At 47.4% G+C, this 13,922-nt stretch overlaps 1 protein-coding gene across 5 annotated transcripts in view; it reads left to right on the forward strand.

The window, feature by feature from the left end:
• Nucleotides 1-13,922, forward strand: part of ASAP1 (ArfGAP with SH3 domain, ankyrin repeat and PH domain 1) — a 339,676-nt gene that overhangs the window by 246,472 nt on the left and 79,282 nt on the right. For all 5 annotated transcript variants that reach the window (XM_027560830.1, XM_027560831.1, XM_027560826.1 and 2 more), the window contains 2 exons: nt 9,835-9,909; nt 10,397-10,446. In XM_027560830.1, the coding sequence (XP_027416631.1) occupies nt 9,835-9,909; nt 10,397-10,446 (125 nt within the window). The remainder of the gene's footprint in view (nt 1-9,834; nt 9,910-10,396; nt 10,447-13,922) is intronic.

The following is a 13,922-nucleotide window of genomic DNA, read 5'->3' on the forward strand; positions in this document are numbered from 1 at the left end:
AGTTTTCCAAATTTGCTGGCATACCGAGTGCAGCACTTTCACAGCATCGTCTTTCAGGATTTGAAATAGCTCAACTGGAATTCCATCACCTCCACTAGCTTTGTTCATAGTGATGCTTTCTAAGGCCCACTTGACTTCATATTCCAGGATGTCTGGCTCTAGGTCAGTGATCACACCATCGTGATTATCTGGGTCGTGAAGATCTTTTTTGTACAGTTCTTCTGTGTATTCTTGCCACCTCTTCTTAATATCTTCTGCTTCTGTTAGGTCCATACCATTTCTGTCATACTGTAGTGCTGTTTTATAACTCCATTCTTCATTTATTTATATACTTTGAAAATGTTTTCCTGTTTTGTAAAATATGGTAGCCTAAGAACCTTTGTTTCATAAGAAGCCTACAGCTCCCTAAAGCAGAGCTGCCCAGGGACTTCCCTGGTGGCCCAGTGGCTAAGACTCCATGCTCCCAATGCAGGGAGCCTGGGTTCAAACTCATTTTTTCATCCGTTTACTCAGTCAACAAGCATTTTACTCGGCGTATATATATTGTGTCTGTGCTGAGGACTTGATGTAACACAGTGGTCGACAAAACAGTCAGAGCCCCTTGTCCTCAAGAAGCTTTGCTCCAGAAAGTGAAAAAACACAAACAACCGACTCTAAAATGCAGACTCTCCTGAAAGAGAACCTGTTCTGCTGGTTGAGAGTAATGGGAGATTAGGGAGAAGCGATCAGTCTAGAACTAGACTGGTCAGGACCTCCCTGAGGAAGTGGCCTGGACATTGGAAGCCTGCTTCGCCAGCAGCCAGAGGGAAGAGTGGTCCCGACAGAAGGCCCAGCAGGTGCCCGGAGGAGAGAACGTGATGGGTCAAGAAACGGAGGAGGCCTGGAGTGGTCGAAGGCTTGTGGGACCTGGTGGGGGAGCCTAGGACATGTGTGGGGGCCAGACCTGCACTGGGAGGGGGCACGTGAAGCCAGCTACTGGGAAGAGGTTGATGTGGTCTGATAAGCACTTTAAAATCTCAGTCTGACAACGTGGCAGAGCACAAGGGAACAGCCTTTGGAGTCAGTGAGAACCTTCATTAATATGCTGACCGACCCCTTTACTTACCATTTGACCTTGGGCAGGTGGCTTAACCTCTCTCAGCCTGTTTCCTCATTAATTGGGTGAGACCAAGACTCATCTTAAGAGAGTTGTCTCAAGCAATAACTTTAGACTCCTCTAAAGCAATAACTCCAGGCTCCTCTGTCCATGAAATTCTCCAGGCAAGAATACTGGAGTGGGTTGCCATTTCCTCCTCCAGGGGATCTTCCCGCCCCAGGGATTGAACCTGGGTCTCTTGTGTCACCTGCATTGGCAGGCAGGTTCTTTACCACTGCACCACCTGGGCAAGCCCCAGTAATTTTAGATAACGTCTGTTAAACACAATGCCATCTGTCATTTTAATAACTATTTCAGGCTGCCTAGGTTAGAGCAGGGTATAACGGGGTACATTATCCTGCAGTTTTATAGGAGGATGAAGCAGGGGAACCACTCTGAAACTTACCAAAGGAAAGAGTGGTATAATCCGAAGGACACTTGGGAGTCTCCCCTCCACTCCTCGAGCCTCAGAAGACCTATTTCAGGATCTGAAATGCTATCATTAGATTTTTTTCCACCATTACTGCTGAGCTTTTCATGTGTAAAGAATTCTAAGAAAATAAACGGGGTTACATTTTAATATTAAGAGTCTGTGTTGTGCCAGACATTTTGCATGCATTGCAGGCAGTGTCTGCATGTCACGCCCCCTTGGCAGCATGTGGAGTGGCCTTGAATGCCTTGCCCGAGTGCAGCCTGGCCGAGTGCACGTCCCCCGGTTGACCGTGTGCGCACAGGGCACTCTGGTGGCTGTGAGGGTTGCACTTGCAAAGCCCTGAGCAGTGGATGAAGAAGCATCATTACCTCTCACCCCTTGACCTCTGAGCAGAATCTGTTTCCCCTTAATGCATATGTAACCAAATAAAATAAAGCTTCAGTTCAGTTCAGTCACTCAGTCATGTTTGACTCTTTGCGACCCCATGAACTGCAGCACGCCAGGCCTCCCTGTCCATCACCAACTCCCGGAGTTCATTGAGACTCACGTCAATCGAGTCAGTGATGCCATCCAGCCATCTCATCCTCTGTCGTCCCCTTCTCCTCCTGCCCCCAATCCCTCCCAGCATCAGTCTTTTCCAATGAGTCAACTCTTCGCATGAGGTGGCCAAAGTACTGGAGTTTCAGCTTCAGCATCATTCCCTCCAAAGAAATCCCAGGGCTGATTCCCTCAGAATGGACTGGGTGGATCTCCTTGCAGTCCAAGGGACTCTCAAGAGTCTTCTCCAACACCACAGTTCAAAAGCATCAATTCTTCGGCGCTCAGCCTTCTTCACAGTCCAACTCTCACATCCATACATGACCACAGGAAAAACCATAGCCTTGACTAGATGTACCTTTGTTGGCAAAGTAATGTCTCTGCTTTTCAATATGCTTTTGTTGTTGTTCAGTCGCCAAGTTGTGTCCAACTCTTCACCACCCCATGGACAGCAGCATGCCAGGCTTCCCTGTCCCTCACCATCTCCCAGAGTTTGCCCAAGTTCATGGCATCGGTAATGCCATCCAGCCCTGTCCTCTTCTTTCATCCTCCTCTCCTTCTGCCCTCAATCGTTCCCTTACTTAATAGGTTAGTAATAGCTGATAACAACTGTTCATTCATGTATATAGTATATCGTAGTTTTCAAAGCATTCTGATACCTCTAAGAAGACAGTGAGGTAAGCAGTTCATTACCTTTAGTGCCAGGCCTGGTTTGTGGTTTGATGCCTCCACTTAATAGAGTGTTTGAACACACCTTGCATGGTTCTCAGGAGCCGCCAATGAAGCAGGCAACCCTGTGTGTCTGCAGTGAAGCAAGAATTTCGTTGGCGTCAGGCCCTGGTCCCCGCACACTGGCTCGGGCTCGTAGAGGAAGGCGCCAGGAATCCCATTTTCAAATCAGGGAGCCAAGTCAGCAAGTCAGGCGGTCTCCCAAAGCCACAGGCCAGGAGTGATGCATGGCTTCATGCCTTGTGGCTCCTGCCAAGAATTCTTTCCTCCGGATCTTAAATGCCCTGGAAGACGGCCTGATGCCCGGGCACCAGGGTAAAACAGCTTCACGGTGGTGAGTCACTCTGCGGGGCAGGAAGGAGTTAACACACGAGCCAGAAGACCTAATTTATACCAGGGAACCTCGGCAGACCGGCTGGGAGCTGGCTCATTACTTTAATTGGATTTTCCAATGTGCTGAGCAAGTCAGCAGATTCGCATTAGCCTTACTTTCAGAGGAACTGTTTCTATCTGCAGAGGGGAAAGAGAAAGAGAAACCAGTGGGCAGTGAAAAGGGGTTGTCAGAAGTAATGCAGGATGACAAAGCAAGTGGATTACGTCCTCGTTAGTTGACAGAGTCGCATGTGCAGGTCGGTGCTGTAGGTGTGCTGTAGGTGTCCTGGGGGTACCGTCTGCAGAGCTGTGCTGCTGAGTCACTGCCCCACCCCATCGCCAGGCCCACACCGGCCAGCCAGCAGCTGCCTTGGAGCCTGAAGACCTACAGCTGCCGCTCGGCTCCTGTGTTGGGATCTGATCAGTTAGTGAACAAAACAGAGGAGCCGCCTCCCCTTAGGAAGCATACCTTCTAGAAAAGATAGGCAGTAATCAGCAAACAGATAACAAGATCATTTCCTAGCAAAGCTCTACAGGGATAAAGAAAAACTAAGGGCATGGAGGTGTGTGTGTTTTTATATCCAGGAAAACCGTTCATGAAGCCTTTTCTAGTGGCTGGAATTACAAGGGCAGTTTGTATAACGTCTGGTAGCATTTAAGCAGTTGCAGGCAAAATGTTTTTCTCAAAGCCAATATTAATCAGAGTTTATATGCTTAAACAAATTACTTTTGCATCATTGTGCAGAATGGTAGCCCTCAGCCACTCCCTGTCTGATTTACCCCGGATTCCTTGGTGGGCTCGATATGTGTGCTCACAGGGGAAATTGCCCTTTTGTAAGGAAGGAAACAAATAACAGTTTGTTTGGAAAGCACAAGTATTTACCACAACTGAACATCACTCCTGAAAGGGGCTTTAGTGTGTTATGCGCTTAATAAAATGGAAAAGATGTACTTTTAAAAACATGCCCTTCTACCTTGTGTAATCTTGAATCACAAAGAGCTTATGTTAGTTCAACTTTATTGATAAAGGAAATGGGTTGGGAGTAAATGGGAGTGGAGTAATCAATAGGACCTCAGTAAAATAAATAGGAAGTGATTATATGATGGATTTGAAAGGCTTCTTTTAAAACCCTGAGGCTTACGAAGGTGATACCAGAAGTCTGTCCACCATATTATTACTGTGTCACGTTGACTGCGTTGCCCATGGGGTGCTTTTGTTATATATCCGTTTGCAATGAAAAGTTTGCCAAGGCCGTGAAAAGGATTCCTGAAAGAGCTGGGAAATTAGCAAAAAAAAAAGGAAAATGACAGAATCCTACAACTGTGAAGCGACCTGATCCATCTCTGTCACAGAAGCAACGCCTTAAAATATCTGAGAGTAGGTGTTCTTGTTTGAGATGGCCAAGGAAGGAAATTGTTCTTTTTAAATTTCTGTCATGAACGTATTTATTTATTTTAATTTTTTTTTTTTTTTTTTTTTTTCCTGCAGCAGGTGGCAGGTGGGATCTTAGTTTCCCTTCCAGGGATCGAACCCACGCCCACTTGCAGTGGAAATTCAGAGTCTTAACCATTGGACCACCAGGGAAATCCCAGGAAGGAAGTTTAGTTTTGCCCAAATATGTCCTAAAAGTTTCCTTCTCTTGAGATTGCTCTGCTCTCTCTTTGACTTCTCTCCCTATCTTTATAAAAATAAATAGTTACTATTCACACAATCTCCTTTGCCAGTTTCTGTAAATGAACCAACTTTTTCCCAGGAAATAAGAAGAGTTTGTGTACGTTTAAATTTTTTTTTTCCTATGGCCTTTTCGTAGGCTCATCACTGGAAAGATTCTGAATTCACAATATGTGGTATTTTTGCCTTCTTGGTTTCTTATCAGCCCCCAAGAGTACGTGTGCAGATAACCACAGAGAAATTCTTCAGCCTTGGGGTTTCCATCACTGCAAACTACAGTCCACCGCGCTTGCCCGTGCCTCAGCACGATGACGGGCCGAAGCGTGGGGCTGGCGTTCGTTGTGTGGTCAGTACCTGGCTTCTGAGGGACTTTTCCTTCCAAACAGCCCTCAAATTCAGTACAAACCACGGAGTTTCATGACTCTCATTGTTATTTTGTAACACAGCCTTCAGGCCAAAGCGGCAAGGACATTTGCGTATTTTTTGTTTTTTCCTGCTTTTATTTCCCGAAGGACAAGAGGCCTTGGTGAAAGCCTTGATGTGGGACTCATGGTTCAAAATGGTTGATAATCACTGTCTCTCCATGTTCTGTTTTAGAATTTTTGCCTTTTTTGGATCAATAGCACCATCCAGGTTATCCCTCTCCTCACCTCCCCCAGATGCAGAAGGTGCACAGTAAAGGCTTCTCTTCCAACCCGTGTCCACCCCTGGAAGCGACCGTCAGCAGTGTAGTCTGTGTCCTCTCTGACATGATTTGAGCGTAGCTGTATTTTCTTCCCTCTTTTTGTACAAATCCTCATACACCACGAATACTGTTTTTAACTTTGCTTTTATCACAAAACAGTTTATCTTGGAGGCATTTCCAAAGTCAGACATAAAAAAACTTTCTCATCTTTATGGCTATTGTATAGAACTTCCCATAATTTATTAACTGGTCCTCTACTGATAAATACTAAATGAAGTGAGTGAAGTCGCTCATTCACGTCTGACTCTTTGCAACCCCATGGACTGAGGCCTACCAGGTTCCTCCATCCATGGGATTTCCCAGGCAAGAATACTGGAGTGGGGTGCCATTGCCTTCTCCAGGAGATCCTCCCAACCCAGGGATTGAACCCGGGTCTCCCGCATTGTAGGTAGATGCTTCACCGTCTGAGCCACCAGGGAATTCCAATAAATACTAAACTTGCCATCAGTCTGAACATTCCTGTAGAGAAGAACCTTGTACACAAGTGACTTTGTGATTCCTTCATTCTGAAAATATTTGGTGAGTAGCTGCTGGGTGCCAGGCAGTGTTCTAAATTCTGGAAACATAGCAGTGAACACGCAGACCACACTCTGAGAGTTTGCATTCAAATGGTGCTTAGTCGCTCAGTCATGTCTGACTCTTTGTGACCCCATGGACTATACCCCGCCAGGCTCCTCTGTTCATGGGAATTCTCCAGGTAAGGATACTGGAGCGGGTTGCCATGCCCTCCTGCAGGGGAGCTTCCCAACCTAGGGATCAAACCCAGGTCTCCCACATTGCAGGCGGATTCTTTACCGTCTGAGCAACCAGGGAAGCCCACATTCAAGTTGGGAACACAGCAAAACACATAAGGAAACAGATACGCGTATAAATGGTTAGGGTGGTAAAGGCTGAGAAGAAAGTAATGCAAGGACCTTCACAAACGGGATAGGTAGGTTCTGCCTTGATCAATGGAGGTCCCTACCTCACTTAGCACCGTCCACACAAGGTGGACGTGACCCCAAGTGCCAAGACTACAGGGTAGCGGGATGCAAGGCGCTTGTGGCCCAGGAATGAGATTGTTGAGGACTCAGGACAAAATATTATTCTAGCTATCTGTCCAGGACAGAGAGTGAATCCTCTTAATCTTTATTTTTCCCCATCTCAGATCCAAGGCCAGTGTTTTTCACCTTTCTTTTTTTTTTTTTTTTTCATTATTACCTGCAAGCCTCCATCCCAGGGAGCATTTTATTATTTTTTTTTTTTTAATAATGTTACTTACCTATTCTTGTCTGTGCTGGGTCTTTGTTGCTGTATGGGCTTTTCTCTAGTTGTGAAGAGTGCCCGGCGCGGGCTGCTCTCTAGTTGCGGTGTGCCAGCTTCTCACCGCATCGTCGAGCCCAGGCTCTAGGGGTTGTGGCCTTCAATAGTTGCAGCGTGTTGGGCTCAATAGTTAATAGCACAAGGGGTTGGTTCTCTGCAGTATGTGGAATCCTCCTGGACCAGGGATCAAACCGTGTATCCTGCACTGACAGCGGATTCTTATAGACTGTACCACCAGGGAGCTTGCTTCTTTCCTAATAGCTTCCCCCATGAAATTCGAGTACTGTCATTCTGTTTCAGTTTACATACTGTGACCCTTTGGAAAGCCATAAACTGTTATAATATCTGAGGTCGTTTTCACCCCACGCCCTGAGATCCAGCACCCCAGATCCCCCCCGGAACGAGGACTGTGCATCCTGCCTGCCAGCCCAGCTGTTCCTCTGCATGGTTGATGGTGAGATGGTCTTGGTAGGAATCTCTTTGTCTTTGAAATAAAAAAGAGAGTTGGATGTTTCTGGTCCAAGCCCTCTAGTGGTGGGAAATTCCTCGTGTGTCACACTGGTGGTCAGAGAGGGCAGGACGCGGAGTGACTTATTGCTGCAGGAAACCTTGGATGAGAACTTGGGGCCAAAGCTAGGGAGGTGTTCGGGCAGGAGAGAAGACCTCTCCGCCCTGCCCTTCTGCCTCTGCTCCTACATTGCCTTCAGTTCAGTTCAGTTCAGTGGCTCGGTCATGTCTGACTCTTTGCAACCCCATGTACTGCAGCACACCAGGCCTCCCTGTCCATCACCAACTCCCGGAGCTTGCTCAAACTCATGTTCGTCAAGTCGGTGATGCCATCCAACCATCTCATTCTCTGTCGTCTCCTTCTCCTCCTGCCTTCAGTCTTTCCCAGCATCAGGGTCTTTTCCAATGAGTCAGTTCTTTGCACAAGTGGCCAAAGGATTGACGTTTCAGCTTCAGCACCACATTACCCTCATTTGTATTTAACATCCTATAGGATTTCCAAAGTAAACACATCTTCAGCTTTTCCCAAGTATCAGGGAACACACTAGCACTTTCCCCGTGGGTGAACTCACTGCATCGTCACAGCAGCCACCCGCAACAGCTTGTAACATCCTCGCTTTAGAGATGTGGTTAAGAGGGTCCCACACAGAGCCTGTAATCGTCAGCCTTGCTCCTTCACACACCGGTTTCTCCCTCCGCTGCTGGTGAACACATGGCATCATCCTCTGGTAAGGCTGGCTGCTGCTGACTGTGCCTGCCCCCCAGGTGCGAGCTCTCTACAGGCAGGCGGCATTTTAGACATCACGGCACCCCTGTCTCAGCCCCGGCACCGCAGGTGTCATGGAATAGGTACTTGGTCAATGATTGATGGAAGGGTGGGTGGGCGACCTGACAAGTGAGTACACTTGAACGTGAACCAAATGACCTCTCAAATGAGGGAAGCCACGGCCTCCACACGTGAAACCAGGGCTGTGGGTCCCTGGCGTCTTGGTTGCACGCTGCTGAAACTGGCTTCCCCAAGATGCCTGGGTCTCCTTGAAGACAGACTGTATCATAAACTCTCGTCAGCCCTGGCTCTCCTGACTGGGTGCACACTAGACCGTCCTCCCCTTGGTTTCCCACCCCCTGCTCCCCAGCTGGTAGTCCTCCCCCTCTCTCCTCTCTGGACTTCTCTCTGCTCCACCCTAAAATCAAGGAGACCCAGGCCACTGCCCCAGAACACTGAAAACCCCTCCTCTGGCTGTAGGTTGCACTCGCTAAGTAGTTTTCTTTTTTGTTTGCTTTTTTTTTTTAAATTTATTTATTTTTGGTTATGCTGGGTCTTCATGGCAGCACACGGGCTTTCTCCAGTTGTGGCGAGGAGGGGCTACTCTGCAGTTGAGGTGTGCGGGCTTATTGCGGTGGCTTCTCTTGCTGTGGAGCCTAGGCTCCAGGTGCAGGGGTTTAATTAAGTTGTTGCAGCCCGTGGGCTCAGTAGTGGGGCTGGTGGGCTCTTGAGCACAGGCTCAATAGCTGTGTTGCCTGGGCTTAGTGGCTCTGTGGCATATGTGGGAATCTTTCTGGGCCAAGGATCCAACCTGTGTCCCCTGCATCAGCAGGTGGATTATTAAAAAGTAGTAAATTAGGGCTTCCCTTGTGACTCAGCCAGTAAAGAATCCGCCTGCAATGCGGGGGACCTGTGTTCAATCCTTGGGTTGGGAAGATCCCCAGAGAAGGGAGAGGCTCCCCACTCCAGTATTCTGGCCTGGAGAATTCCATGGACTATACATGGGGTCGCAAAGAGTCGGACACAACTGAGCAACTTTTACATCACTTCAGTAAATTAGATGGCTAGGAGACTACATTATTTCTTTAAAATTGGGATTAAATTTACCTACCGTTAAACGCACAGATCTGTTTATTTTTTAGCTGTGGTGGGTCTTTGCTGCTGCACGTGGGCTTTCTCTAGTTGCACTGAGCGGGAGCTACTCTTCATCGTGCTGTGCAGGCCTCTCGTTGCAGTGGCTTCTCTTTTCTGGCGCAGAGGCTTAAGCTGTTGCAGCCTGTGGGCTCAGTAGTGTGGCTCGTGCACTCTAGAGCACGGGCTCAGTAGTTGCAGTGAGCAGGCTTAGCTGCTCTGCAAGTGTGGGAATCTTCCCAGACCAGGCATCAAACCGGTGTCCTGTATTCCAAGACAGATTCTTCCCACTGCGCCACCAAGGAACCCCTGAACAGCTTTCTTTTTCTACAGAACCTAGGCGCTGACACTGAGGATGCAGTTGCGAGCAGGGCGATCAAGGTCTCTGCCCTCATTTCATCGCGTCTGTACCTGAGTGGGGGCGACAGCGCTCACCGAGCGTCAGCTGGCTTTGCGGTTCCCTGTGCGCTCCCGTCTTTAACCGTCTCCCGTCTTTGCTTTTCAGCTCCAGGGTCTGAGCCACAATGTGATCTTCACCTTGGATTCCTTGTTGAAAGGAGACCTGAAGGGAGTCAAAGGCGTGAGTGTCCCGAAATTCGATTTTCACTTCAGCTTCAAAGGATCGATCTGGTTTGTCTTTGAAGATCCTAGTGGCACTGGTGTCTGAAAGGCACTCTGAACATTTTCAGCATGAAAAGTGTTGTTGGAAGGCGGTCATTAGAAGAAACACACCAACTCACATAGTGTTATTGACCGAGAAACAAGATGAGATGCTGTCGGGAAGATTGGCGGGCGGGGGGTGGTCTGTGCTGAGTCTGGGCTCCACCCCAGTGGACCCACCTCTCAGAACCACCAGGTACTGCCTCGTGGTTTTGACTGGGAACACTCGCGCTACAACTTTCTTAGCTTTCTTGGCTGTAATAAGTCACGTGGTGTGCCTGAAAGCATCCTGTGTAAAGTTTCCAGTGTCCTGTAATGGAAATTGTTTCTGCTAAGATGTGATTCGAAAATTATTCACCTCGAAGCAAAAGCACGTTTAATCTCAATTTTATTTTCTCTTTTCTAAGGATCTCAAGAAACCATTTGACAAAGCTTGGAAAGATTATGAGACGAAGTTGTAAGTGTGTTTTTTTTAACTGTTTCTTTTGTTGTTGTTGTTACTGTTTTAAGTGTTCTAAGAAAAAGAATAACTAAAATAAGGACAGAGTCTTGAACTAATTCCTTCAGGAGAAAAACCCTGCCAGGTCAATCCTTGTAAGGGCCGTGAGGCTGAGTATGCTGACCTGATTAGAAGTGGTTTCACCTCCCATGCTGGTCGTCTAGAGTGAGATGTACTTTCATTCTTGATTATTTTGGCGTCCGTGGCTGGTAGTTTTTTTTTCATTATAGTTAGTGCATAACTGTAGCCCACTCCAGTGTTCTTGCCTGGAGAATCCCAGGGACGGGGGAGCCTGGTGGGCTGCCGTCTGTGGGGTCGCACAGAGTCGGACACGACTGAAGCGACTTAGCAGCAGCAGCAGCATAGACCATTTACCCATTTCTGGATAACATGGCAACTCAGAAATAAAAAGACAGCTACTGTTTGTGTTGTGGCTCCATGGTGAAGAATCCTGCCTGCCAATGTAGGGGACATGGGTTCTTTCCCTGGGTCAAGAAGATCTCCTGGAGAAGGAAATGGCAACCCACTCCAGTATTCTTGCCTGGAGAATCCCATGGACAGAGGAGCCTGGTGGGCTACGGTCCACAGGGTTGCAAAGAGTCAGACACGATTTGGCAACAAAACAACTGTAACGTCCGTCTGTTCACCAGGGCCTGAGCAAAATGCTTTGCACGCATGACCTCCTCACAGCACCCCTCTCAGTGTGCATTGGACTGCCTGTTTGTGGATCAGGAAACTGAAGCTTAGAAAGGCTAAGGGGTTTCGGAAGGTCCTAAGGCCAGTAAGTGTGGCTTCCTCTCTAGTCTCTGTGACCCCTGAATAGCATAGCATGGCTGCAGCCAGAGGCCTGCATGCTGGGGTGATCACATGGGACCAGGGAGACGCTGCCTGTCAGACCTCAGTGTGGACCTGGCTCATCCTCATACTATATGGGTCGTTCTTCCGCATCCCTTTCTTATTATTTGTTGTTCAGTCGCTCAGTCGTGTCCAACTCTTTGTGACCCCATGGACAGCAACACGCCAGGCTTCCTTGTCCTTCACTGTGTCCCTGAGTTTGCTCAAATTCATGTCCATCAAGTTGGTGATGCCATCCAGCCCTCTCCTCCTCTGTTGCCCCTTCTCCTTCTGCCCTCAGTCTTTCCCAGCATCAGGGTCTTTTCCAATGAGTCAGTTCTTCGCATCAGGTGGCCAAAGTATTAAGCTTCAGCATCAGTCTTTCCAATGAATATTCAGGGTTGATTTCCTTTAGGATTGACTGGTTTGATCTCCTTGCTGTCCAAGGGACTCTCAAGAGTCTTCTTCAGTACCACATTTCGAAAGCATCAGTTCTTCAGTGCTCAGCTTTCTTTATGGTCCAACTCTCACATCCGGACATGACTACTGGAGACACCATAGCTTTGACTTGATGGACCTTTCTTGGCAATGATGTCTCTGTCTTTAATACACTGTCTAAGTTGGTCATAGCTTTTCTTCCAAGGAGCAATTGTCTTTTAATTTCAAGGCTGCAGTCACCATCCGTAGTGATTCTTATTAGTACTCTGAGATATTTATAACACCACGCCGTGGGGTGGGGTGGGGTGGGAGGAGAAATGTATTTAAAAGCATTTAATAAACGTCTTGGCTATAAACTTAGATAACTATAAACATGAGAGAATAAAAGCATTTCTGTAGGCAGCAATAACAGTAAAGTGAAAACACAAGCCAAAGAAAAACAAATTCAGGATTAAAATGTTTTCCCCGAAACCACTTCTGTAACTGCTTATGTAATACGCACATCATTGAGGATTTGCTGCCTAAGGAATGCTTCTGATGTGCTGTGATGGTGACAAATGGTGCTGAGAACTGAAGGGTTCCTGAAATGGCCAGCCGGGGTAAGTGAAGGCCGTGGGCCATGGCATCGGGCCTGCGTGTCTTGCCCTGTGCAAGTGGGTCTTGAGTGCTCGCAGGACTGCCAGGCCCAAGGGCGTCTGCACACAGCAGAAAGGAATTAGAACTGAGTCCTTACAAGGAGGGCAGGCCTCCTGAGTTCTCCCCACACCCCTCAGGTTTCTCTTGCTGTTCCTTCTTGGGTCATCTGTATTGTGTTGCCATGATAGGTGAGGATTTCTCACCCTTGTACAACCATCCCCATCACTCTTCCACCCCACCCCCTCCTCATTTGTACAATAAGATAAATACAGTGATTTGTGTTTTAAGCGAGTTGTCAGTGATTACATTTTCATGAGTATAAATATGCATTGTTGAACATGTATATGTGCTCAGGCTGTCCATGGGATTCTCCAGGCAAGAATACTGGAGTGAGTTGTCATTTCCTTCTCCAGTGGATCTTCCTGACCCAGGGATGGAACCCACATCTCCTGCGTCTCCTGCATCAACAGCCCAGTTCTTTACCTCTAGCGCCACCTGGGAAGCCCTGAACATTCATGCATTGGTCTTTTTGTGGATACGTTTGTCCAAATGTGGATTCGTTTGTCTTAGATAAATATCTAGTGAGGGAATTGTTGAGTTACTGGGTAAATGAATGTTTAATTTCATTTTTAAAACTCCCAAATAGGTTTCCAAAGTGGTCGCCCCGTTTTTACTACACCATCGTTGTATGGAAGTTCTCATTGTTCCGCATCTTCAGTAGCATTTGAGATTGTCCATCTTAATTGTGTTTTTATTTTTCATCTCTGTGATCACCAGTGAATCACCTCTTTGTTTGCTGACTGGCCATTTATTGATATGTCTTACAGAGGGCTCAGGTATTAAATAAATATGTATTGTCAGTCTGAAGGTATGCTATGATTGAATTCCCAATCTCTTTTTTTTGCTTTTTCTTAATGAAGCAATTGCCTCATTTATTCATGTACTTAGTTGTACATGAATCTATTGTGAATTCTTATTGTCCCAGCAGATGTCCAATACCTATTAATGTTGCTGCTGAGCAAATGCATGATGTATATTATTATGGTGATGATATATCAATTATCATTAAATTCTCTGTCAGTTCCTTTGCCCTCCTGGAGACATCCTTACAGGGCCCCCTATGTCAGCAGAGGGGCTTCCTTCATAGCTCAGTTGGTAAAGAATTTGCCTGCAATGCGGGAGACATGAGTTCGATTCCTGGATCGGGAAGATCCCCTGGAGAAGAAAATGGCAACCCACTCCAGTACTCTTGCCTGGAATCCCATGGGCAAAGGACCCTGGTGGGCTACAATCCATGGGGTCACAAGAGTCGGACACAACTGAGTGACTAAAGAGATGTCAGCAGAGCGGCTCTCACCCTGGGGCTCCCCCTAGTGGGTAGACCTATTTCCTTGCCATGGTAGGCCCAGTATTTTGTAAGCACACCACCTCTTCCCTGATGGCTTTCCTGATAGCTCAATTGGTAAAGAATCAGCCTGCAATGCATGAGACCCTGGTTTGATTCCTGGGTCGGGAAGATCCGCTGG

This window comes from Bos indicus x Bos taurus, chromosome 14, assembly GCF_003369695.1.
Source record: "Bos indicus x Bos taurus breed Angus x Brahman F1 hybrid chromosome 14, Bos_hybrid_MaternalHap_v2.0, whole genome shotgun sequence".
In the NCBI taxonomy this organism is placed as follows: domain Eukaryota; kingdom Metazoa; phylum Chordata; class Mammalia; order Artiodactyla; family Bovidae; genus Bos; species Bos indicus x Bos taurus.